At 50.0% G+C, this 10821-nt stretch overlaps 1 protein-coding gene across 3 annotated transcripts in view; it reads left to right on the forward strand.

The window, feature by feature from the left end:
* The window catches only part of Nktr (natural killer cell triggering receptor), a 37336-nt gene extending 28004 nt beyond the window's left edge, over positions 1-9332 (forward strand). For all 3 annotated transcript variants that reach the window (XM_055601605.1, XM_055601606.1, XM_055601607.1), the window contains 5 exons: positions 816-3677; positions 4453-4548; positions 5143-5199; positions 5723-5818; positions 6908-9332. In XM_055601605.1, the coding sequence (XP_055457580.1) occupies positions 816-3677; positions 4453-4548; positions 5143-5199; positions 5723-5818; positions 6908-6995 (3199 nt within the window). In that variant the 3' untranslated portion in view covers positions 6996-9332. The remainder of the gene's footprint in view (positions 1-815; positions 3678-4452; positions 4549-5142; positions 5200-5722; positions 5819-6907) is intronic.
* The last annotated feature ends 1489 nt before the right edge of the window (positions 9333-10821 follow it).

Genomic DNA, 10821 nt, shown 5'->3' on the forward strand with positions numbered 1-10821 from the left:
AATGAATGAATGAATGAATGAATGAATGAATGAATGAATGAATGAATGAATAAAGGAAAGAAAGACAGAAAGACAAACCAGGTTTTTAGCTAGGCCTGATAGCACTATAATCCCAGTGCTTGGGAGGTTAAGGCCAACCTGGACTACATCCTAGGCCACATAACAGGACCCTGTCTCTACAGAAAGACAGGGTTAGGAAGATGGTCAGTTGGTAATGTGCTTGCATATGCGTGAAAAGCGAGGTGTAGCAGTGAGCACTTTATAATCCCAGTGCTGGGAGGTGAGACAGGAGGAGTCGTGGGGCTTGCAGGGCAGAAGTAGTACTAAACTCCAGGACAATGAGAAACACTCTCAGAAAATTAGTGTTTCTGAGAATGACAGCTGAGATGCCCTCCACGCATGTACACACACGCACATATACTCACATGCGGTTTTTAAAAAGGAAATGAGGAAAAATCTCTTAAAAATAGAGTTAAGCCTGGGCATCCAGCTTGTAGTAGAGTGCGTGCTGAGCATGCACAAGCCTGAGCCCAGTACCACAGGGACAGAGGTTGCTTGGGAACTAAGTTCCTCACTCAAAAATTGCTCTTGGAAGGAGAAGGTTGTTAGTGGATCATATTGGGAGCTTTGTGTCTCCACAGGACTCAGGACTAGGTGGTATGATTTTCACAAGCATTCAGAGAGTCTTTCACTTAAAACAAAAAGGTCTTCTGATTGTCATGGCTCTGATTCATGTTAACATGTTGATGGAGTCAGGTACTCTGTTAGAAGTATGTTCATCAGTAACTGCAAGCGTGTTCTGTCCCTGCTTACAGGCTAAGTGACCCCTGTTCAAGCCGATGGGATGAAAGAAGCTTGTCCCAGAGATCCAGATCGTGGTCTTACAATGGCTACTATTCAGATCTTAGTACAGCAAGACACTCGGATGGTCACCACAAGAAACACAGAAAGGAAAAAAAGTTTAAGCATAAAAAAAAATCTAAGAAGCAGAAGCACTGCAGAAGACACAGGCAGACAAAGAAGAGAAGAGTAGTTATGCCAGCTGATTTGGAGCCCTCACGGTCTCCCACCCGTGGAGTGAAGTCCTCATGTGATAGAGAAAGGAGGTCTCGTGCCTCCTCTTTGTCCTCTCATCACTCATCAAAGCGAGACTGGTCTAAGTCAGACAAGGATGAGCAGAGTGCTTCCGCCCTCTCCAGCAGAGGCTCCTACAGATCCAGGTCTCGTTCACAGTCAGACTCCAGAGGGAGCTCGAAGTCAGGGGCTGCGTCAGAGTCCTCATTGAGTTCTCGCAGCAGATCACAGTCCAGGTCTAGTTCCAGATCAGGGCGCCGAGGAACATCCTCAAAATCACCAAAAAAACCCGCTCAGTTGAGTGAAAATAAGGCCATTAAGTCAGAACCTTTAAGATCTTCGATGCCGCAGAATGGAGGTGTGCTGGTGCAGCCCGTGGCAGCAGAGAGCATCGCTGTGCTCCCCTTGAGTGACAGCCCGCCCCCGTCCAGGTGGAAGCCAGGGCAGAAGCCCTGGAAGCCTTCCTACGAGCGGATTCAGGAGATGAAGGCTAAAACGTCCCACTTGCTGCCCGTGCAGAGCACATACAGTCTCACAAACATTAAAGAGATGGCCAGGTCCTCATCCTATCACAAAAGAGGCCGAAACTCGGGGAGTGATGGGAGCGCTTATTCCAGGTACAGGGATGCCAGCTCCAGGAGCTCAAGGAAGTCAGGGAGCAAGTCTTCCAGGAGCAGGTCATCCTCCTGCTCCTACACGAGGTCACGGTCACGCAGCCTACCGACTTCACGCTCACAGTCTGGGTCTCCATCATCTAGGTCCCACTCACAGAGTAAGTACAGTGATGGTTCCCGGCGCACTAGGTCATCCTCGTACACTTCCGTTAGCAGTGAGGATGGAAGACGAGCCACGAGGACACTTAGAGCCAGTGGGAAAAAAGGTGTCACATCAAGTAAAAGACACCGCAGCAGCACTGGAAAGCCACTTCACAGTAAGTATGCCAAAGGCAGAGGGAAGACTTCATGTCACAGAAGACATAGTGAAAGCAGATCGTCTGTAGATTACTCCTCAGACAGTGAGCAGTCACATGTTCAAGGAGTGCACTCGGTCCCAGAGAAGGAAGTGTCGAACGGTAAGCCGGGGAAAGGCCGAGGAGGAGGAAAGTCCAAGCCTGAATGGGAATGCTCTCCCTCTACAAAGAGGGCTCTGAAAGAGAGTTTTGGTGGTCATTCTAGAGAGGACAGTAAGCCCAAAGGGAAGAGCTGTGCTGGCAGTAAATGGGACTCCGAGTCAAATTCAGAACAAGACGTGGCTAGGAGCAGGAAAAGTGGTTCCCGAAGGTGTTCCGATAAGGAGGAGGGTGAAGCCTCTTCAGATTCCGAGTCAGAAGTCGGTCAAAGTCACATCAAAACCAAACCCCCAGCAAACCCTTCAGCAGACACTTCTGTGCCTGACAGCGATGGTGCCTGGAAGTCTAGGAGACCACGATCTTCAGCCTCTGAGTCAGAGGGCTCCTGCTCCAACTTGGGGAACGTCAGAGTAGAGCCCCAGAAGCAAAAACACCCCAAGGATAGTCTTAAAGGGGATCATACAAAAAAGGTGAGAGAGAAATCAAAAGCCAAAAAAGACAAAAAACACAAGGCTCCAAAACGTAAGCAAGCCTTCCACTGGCAGCCTCCGCTAGAGTTTGGGGAAGAGGAGGAGGAGGAGATGAATGGAAAGCAAATTACTCAGGAGCCAAAAGAGAGAAAGCATGTCTTCGAGAAGTGTGAAGCTGTAAAAGACAGTATTTCAAAAGTAGAGAAAGCCTGTGATGAAGGCAGCTGTGCCAGTAAACCCAAGGACGGTACTTCAGAGCAGGGCCCACTGGCAGAGAGTGAGCATGACCCCAGCTCTTGCCCTGCACCTCTGAAAGTGGAGGAAAATACCACCAGCTCTCCCTGTGGCACCCAGCACATCGACGAGCATGTCCCAGGTGGAGGGGAGGATGTGCTTCAGACAGACGACAACATGGAGATTTGCACCCCTGACAGGAGTTCCCCTGCAAAGGGAGAGGGGCTGTCCCCTTTAGCAAACCACAGGCTGGGCAGCCCAGAGGTGAGCATTGTCCCAGAGCAGAGTGAGCACATGGCACAGCCCAGAGCAGCAGGGAAACAACAAAGCAGTATGTCTGAAAGTAAAACCTTGGGTGAAGGTGGGAAACAGGACAGCTCTGCCAGCTTGGCCAATCCTGTAGAAAGTGCTGGAAAGAAGGAAGGGTCTGAGAAGAGCCAGGTGACCCTCATGGAGAAGTGGAAGCCACTGCAAGGTGTAGGGAATCTGGCAGTGCCTGCTGCAACCACATCCAGTTCTCTGGATGTGAAGGCATTTCCTATTGTGCCTGAAGTGAAACCACAGGGTTTGAGGATCGAGATCAAAAGCAAAAATAAAGTTCGGCCTGGCTCTCTCTTTGATGAAGTAAGAAAGACGGCACGCCTAAACCGGAGGCCGCGGAATCAGGAGAGCTCTAGTGACGAGCAGACGCCTAGTCGGGATGGCGATAGCCAGTCCAGGAGTCCACACAGGTCAAGAAGCAAGTCTGAAACCAAATCTCGACACAGAACAAGGTCTGTCTCCTACAGTCACTCAAGAAGTCGATCTAGAAGTTCCACCTCATCTTACCGGTAAGAAGGATGCCCCTTCCTCTGTCCCCAAGAGAGCCTGCTGTCACTTAGCTCATGAGAACAGCAGCATTGGAAGCATGGTCCCTGTGTCCAGTTACCTGTAAGGAATAAGAAGCGTTAGTCCATATGAGCAGACTACCAGTAGAGGGCCTGGGTAGGGAGTGGGCATTTCAGGACCAGGAATTTGGGCTCAGTTGAAAAGCCAGACCATCACTGTCTGTAGTTTATCACTTGGGCAGTGAGTGCGCTCTTACCGTGACTGGCGGCGAGAAGCAGCTAGCTTTCTTGCCCAGAAAGAACGTTGCCATGCCTTTGCAGAGAGTTCTTTGAGCATACTCCGCAGGGCTCAGAGATGTCAGTCATCTATCCTGTCACACATGTATGAGGTCTGTGCCATGGAGGCCAAGTTGCTATCCAAGGTGCACATCTCAGTCCAGCTGTTGATCACGTTCAAGTTTTTGTTGAGGACCCATACAGCATTTGTCATCAGGATAGACTGAAAAGTATAAAGAAGGAAAGTGAAAGCTAAGAGCAGGAGTCGGGGTAACAGGAAATCAGTAAGTAGTTGTGTTGATGTAAATCTACCTATCACAGTGTTTTGTGGCTTTTACTTCATTGATTAAACCTTGGTGGCTTCTGGATGGCTTCCTTTGCAGTGCACCTCCGTGGCCCCTGAGCATTGTTTATAAGCGGCCTTACCCTTGTGCTCCCCTTCCTGCTGTTCAACAGTGTGGGGCTACATGGATTGCGTACTTTCTCGTTCATCCCACTGTAGATCACGAAGCTACTCTAGAAGCCGGAGCAGAGGCTGGTACAGCAGAGGCCGAACCCGCAGCCGCAGCAGCTCCTATGGAAGTTTCCACAGCCACAGGTGAGCATGTGGCTCTTCCCTGGTGTGTGGGGCCCACTCCCTTGCAGTGGAGCCCTCTGGGACAGCAGGGCAGCTGTTGGTTTGTCCTTGTCACACACCGCACTGAACTGTGTCTCCTGCTCTGGAGAGAGCTCAAGAACTCTTCCTGGCTGTGCTTTGATGGGATGGAATCCCGGGGAGGCCAGGCCCCTCTCCCCTCCTCCGTGCATAGCTCCTCCTGAGGGTCACAAGCCAGTCACCTCTTGACTCACTTAGGGGTTCGGAGATCAAGAGGAGAGTGTGTGCTCTTGGGGCAGCGTGTGCATGTCTGCTTCCCAGCTGCTTCTCCTTTTGGCCAGAAGTAGTTCCTGCTGTGGCCACTCGTATAAGTGGCCTCTTCCCCTTCCCTTCCAGCTGGCTCCCTTCTCAGAGAATGACATAAAGATCAGCCGTGTGGAATAAAAGGTTTTAAAAAGAGAATTGAATACGCTTGGGATAAATACAAAGTAGTTGCGGGACTTCCCCGTCCTTTTACTGTGAAGGGCAAAAGTGTAGGTTGTTAGTGCAGCCTGTGCCTGGAGCACAAGGTGACAGCCCCTCTGTGATCCACACCAGGACATCCAGCAGGAGCAGGTCCCGGAGCAGCTCCTATGACCCCCACAGCCGCTCCAGGTAAGGTAGTGGAGGCCTCGGGCTGCTGGGTGGGGGCTAGAGGGTTGGCTTGATCCCAGGCTGCTGAGTAGGGGGCTAGGGGTCTGGCTTGATCCCAGGGCCTCAGGCATGATGTACAGCGCATCTGCCGTAGCTCACCTCCCAGCCTTAAGTGTTGCATTTTTTAATTGCATAACTGTAATGCATGTGTTGAAGTCTGACAATTTTCAGTCTGTCGGCCATTGTGCAGCAATGTCAGAAACGACTGTCAGGTTGTAACGGCAGGCGCTTGTGACTGTGATCGCTTAATAAGACCCAGGTTCAGCCGGGCTGACTCAGGGTTAATTCTGGATATTTTTCAATGCAGAAAAGAAATTAACATTTTTCTCTTTAGCATAGCAAGTCCAATTGAGGGCAATTGCTGGATATTTCTAGAACTGCAGCTGTCCTCACACCTCCATAGAGTGCCCTTGTGAGCTAGTGCCCTGTGACAGCCTTACAGTAGAGACGGTGTGTTCAGCGTGTGTCATTGCTGTTTAAGCAGATCCTACACTTATGATAGCTACTACAGCCGCAGCCGCAGCCGCAGCCAGAGGAGTGACAGTTACCATCGGGGTAGAGGTTACAACAGGCGGTCCAGGTGAGCATCAAGTGGGCCATCGGTGGGACACTTCCTGTATTGCATTGGCCTACAGGCAGCCATTAAATATGGCTTTGGTACTGAGACTTGTCAGGTAATGGTTGTTGGTTATTGTTTTGTAGTTGAAACTAAGAAGGATTTTCAAATATTCACACAGCTTTGAGTAAACATTTCTTTGGAGAATATAAGGAGAAGACCAAGTCATGGCTCACTTCTGGAAGTCAAGCTAATTTACTAGACTAGTCAGTTTATGGTTTTATTAAATCAGTTATAATTGTTTCATCAGCAGGGTTGGGGCTTACATCCTAAGACGTGACCCTTATAATGACTCTTGTATTGTCCTTCGCTGGTGGTGCTGTCTCCCTCCCGCATCCATTGCAGCCCCAGAAATCCTTGCACAAAAAGTGCATGTTCCAGGTGCTGCCAGCCGTCTTCCACAGGTCCAGGAACCACTTGCCAGCTCCAGCTTTCTCTGACTTACATCCTCTAATGTTTTAGAACTTTTCCTTCTGCTCAGAAACCCAAGTGCCATCTACATCACTTGTCTGTCTCTTGAAGAGGTCACTCAACCTGTCCCCCCCCCCCCCCCGAAGTGCATGCCTTCCTGAAGAGCCCAGGGGTTCTCAGTGCGCTGACCTACCTGTGTGCACTGCCTTGAGGGTCCTTGAGCCCTTGTACATGCTCGTCTCAGCTGCGGTGGGCGATGCCTGCTGTGACATGCAGAGTAGCTCCCAGAAAATGTTCTTAAATGAGCTGCGTGATGACCAAGCTGCTGGCTAGGACCCAAATGGTTTTGTTCACATGCAAACCCACACCCACTTCTTCAGTGAGACTCAATCCTTTAATCCCTTCCTGCCTCCATCTAATGTAGTGTTGTTCACTGGGGTAGACTAGAAAGTAGTTTGCTCATTTTTATGAGTGGATTTTCATGTAAACCCCGCACTGTCTGAGGTTTCTTTATTGTTATCTTAATTTTGGTTTTACTATTTGCCATTTAGAACATCCTTGAAAAGCCCATCTTGTTGCCGTAGTTAGACCCCGAAGAGTGGGAGTTGAGGGCTTTCTGTTGTGTCCCCTTCTGTTGCACAGGAGCGGCAGGTCCTATGGCTCGGACAGCGAGAGTGGCAGAAGTTACTCTCCTCGCCGGAGCCGCAGCGAGAGCAGCCGGTACAGCTGAGGCGTCGTGTACAGACTGTGTCTTCACTGTAAATACTGGTAACTTAAAGCTGAAGAAACGGGACAGCAGTCTGTTGTGTTTCAGTGTGAGCTCGGGCCAGGAGTGGATATTTCTGGTCACTTACTTCCACGTGCAGAAGACTTTAAAGTGCACATGTCCCTAGATAGATTTTCATGGCCCACTTGACCGTAGACAACGAGGAAATGTTCATTTTCTTGAATCAAGAAATGGTAAATTTGATGCAGGTAGAATTTGTAGTGTTGCTTTAGGGAGGGTTTTCTGTAGCTCACATAGTCCAAAGGATTCAGGTTTCTTTTGTCAGAGTTTCAGGTTTTAGCATCCATGCTGCCAAACAGAGTTGTGGAGCCCTGTCACAAGCCACACATTCCCATGTCCCCGTGCTGGTTACCATCTTGGTGTGAGCGCTCAGATGAGGCTGTGCGGCCCACCCAGGTGTGAACACCCACACCGTCTTAAGGGCTCTGCCTTTCCACACTGGCTGCCAGCAGCTCAGATGGGGCTTGTTGCACTCCAGCCCGTGCTTTGGTGCTTGGTGCCTTTGGCTCCTCTCACACCTGACCTCAAATACGTGTCCTGAGGCCAGGAGATAAGTCCCGACTTTTTTATTAATTCACTGGCACCAAAAATTATTTCTTCTGAGCTGGGTTCACTATGGGTGTACAGGCTTCTTCCAAACAGATACCTGGTGGAGGTTCCTTGGAGCCGGGCCCACAGGCCGGCCATCCTGTTCTGCACATGTATGGTAGAAGAGCCAGCTGAAGAGTGAACTTCAGAAGCAATCCCACACTCTAATTACCATGCCCCAGAGACACTTTGGCAAAGCTTTCCTCTCACCATGGCAACAGTAGCATCCCTGCCCCAACCAGCGTGTTCCCTGTTTTGTGTTGATACTCCCACTGACTCCATGAAGTCCTGTCTGACCAGAGGAAACCCAGGACAGGAGTTGGGGGCAGACGGGTCACAGACTGCTGGCACACAGATGTTCTTGTGGCTTTCTGTGGTTCCAAGAATTCAGCCTGCAAAAACTAGTTTGGGTTTGTTTCTTTGTTTTGTTTTACTCTTTATTTTGCATTCTTTCCCCAAGTGTACTTAATCACCTTAGTGCCGATTTAGTCCAGGTCACAGAATTCCTGTTGGAATTGGTGTAGAAGTCTGTACCATCCGATCCTAGGCCTTGCTGATGTAAGTGGGAAGCGGAAGAGCCTTAGGCTGGAGGAGCTTACAAAAGCCCTGGCCAAATGGATATATGAAATCGTCTTCCAGGGCCATGTGGCTCAGTCATATGTACTTAGCATGTAGGTTCCGTGACCAGCACCCCAAAAATAACGCTGTCACCCTTACGAGGTATGTAAACAGCATTTGGCAGCCAGCCAGCTATTGTTCACCATGTCAGTAAATAAAAGTTCATTAGAAAGCAGGATAACATCAGGAATCAGTGTTCAGTGGGTTGAAGATTAAACATGTGGTTTATACTGAGTGGGTTTTGTTTTGTTTTGTTTTGTTTTTAAGTTGTCTACAGAAAAGGATGTCTGAATCTACTAGTTTGGTGGGAAGAATGCATTTAGAGCCCAAACTGCCAAATGGAATTAGTAAGAAAAGGTCGCTGTTGGGCGGTATGTGATGTTTTGTTGCTGTGTAACAAATTGTCTCAAATATCACAGCCTAAAGCAGTGCCCATCATTGACTTGGACTCGATAGGCTGACATCTCTGCTCAGGGTCTCAGGGCTGTGGCTAATGGCTGGACGGGCACGTTCCTCATGAAGCCTCTGGGAAGGAGTGAATGCTTGTAGACTGTCAGCCGGGGACTCTCTGGGCTCCTCTGAGGCTGCCCACAGCCCCTGCTGTAGGCCTTGCATCGTCAACCAACAGGGACCCTTTTAGTTTTATGTTTCTAAAAAAAAAAAAAAAAAACTGCCTTCTTTCTGTTCAAGGGCCCATGTGACTAGATCAAACATCAGAGAGAAATGAAGTCCAGTGGCCAGAGGAGTTACAGACATTGGCAGGTTATGGGGATTGACATAGGGAGAGGGAGGGCCTGCCTCCTGCTTCCTGCCACATGGACAGGGCTTAACCTGACCAGGCAGGCGCCTGTCTTCAGCAGTGGCAGCCTTGCTGTTTATACTCGAGTGAACTACAGAAACGGCTTTTCTTCCTAACCAGAATCATTCTGAATTTTGAAGTTATTTTTTTAATAAAATTGAATTATGTTGTATAATGTGCTTAATAGAAAATGCTTTATTGGACGGTTTTGTAACATCCTGTTTACAGCAAGAGCATAGATTGTTCAAAAAAAATGTAGAAAATACTTTTGTACATACCAGCAGTGTCTAATTTGTATATACCTCGATTAAATTTCCCTACAACTTGGAAAGGATCTTGTAGAAGTGGAAATCCACGCTGCTTCTTTGCTCAGACTCCAGTTAGGGTCTGATACAGCCAGTGAAACAGCTTCCCATGGCAGGTCAGGCGGGAGCGGGAGCGGAGGGGCCTGGCAGAGACGGCGCCTCTCAGGTTGGACGCACTTCAGGCCTCCCGCCTCCCTCAGCTGAGGAAGGAGTGCCCAGCTCCAGCCTCCACACTCCTCTGCCTAGAAGCAGGTCACCAACCTGCAGTGCCCACACCACTCACCTTGGGACGAGAGCACAGATGCGTTCTGAATGCATAGGTGAGGCTTGGCCAGGCAGGTGCAGTGCACCGCGTTTTCTAAATACTTGTTTCCCAAATTGGGAAACCGAAAATTGTCACCTGTGGGTGCTTGCCTTTAAACTTAAAGAAAACACAGGTGTGGTGGGATGTACCTTTAACCTCAGTACTTGGGGGGGCAGGTAGATCTGAGTTCAAGGCCAGCCAGGGCTTCATAGTAAGACTCGTATGTATACACACACACGATTACAAGCTTTTGATACCAGCACTTGGGAGATGGAGACAGTATCCATTGAAAGCCAACCTGGGCTACGTGAGGCCCTGTTTCCACACCCTCAAAAGAGGGGAGGAGACCAGGGAAGTCCCTTGTGGTCTCTACAGAGTTCAGAGAACTTTGAGTCTGATAAGACCCCCCCCCCCCATGCTAAGACGAGCGGTGCTGGGCGTGAGCTTACTTCCTGAATTAACATGAGCCCGAGGTCCTCTGAAGGGGTGGGGGGGCCTAGACAGGGCTCAGTGGATAAGAGCACTGGCTGCTCTTGCAGAGGATCCAGGTTCAGTTCCCAAAACCCGAAGCACAACTTGGTCATCTTCACTGCAGCCCCAGGGGATTCAACCCTTTCCGGCCTCTCCAAGTATGCAAGCAGTGCACGGAAATACTTGAGGGCCAAACACCCATAAATAAAGTTTAATTTTAAAAAGCTGGACAGGTTGGTACAGGGGTGAGACAGAAGTTACTGCTTGCTGTAGTGAGGGAGAGCTCGGCACCCCGGAATCGGCTTCTGAGGCCGGGAGCCTCCTGCCATAGCTGCTCCTCCCTGTGGCTTGGAGCAGCCTAGTGTTACTGCTGTCTTCCTCAGTGCCACACACAGTGAGGCCCAACTCCACAGCCTGACCCCAACCCTGCTGCCCGCGTGAAGATGCTGAGAACCAGCCTGCCGGTGGAGCCCCGAGGATGTGCGTGACCCAGGTTCAAGCCTGCACTAGCTTGGAGGGGAGCCTGCCTCCCTGAAGGCTGTCTGGGCGCTTGGGCTCGGACCTCCAGAACCTACACTGCAGGGTGTACCTCTGGGCTGTCTTCAGGTCCTCTGAGCAGCTCTTGACACAGCTGCTGCCTCTGTACTGACACTCCACTGCAGAGCTGTGGGTGAGGGTCTCCGG

Source organism: Psammomys obesus, unplaced genomic scaffold (genome assembly GCF_907164565.1).
Source record: "Psammomys obesus unplaced genomic scaffold, mPsaObe1.curated_primary_1811, whole genome shotgun sequence".
NCBI lineage: Eukaryota > Metazoa > Chordata > Mammalia > Rodentia > Muridae > Psammomys > Psammomys obesus.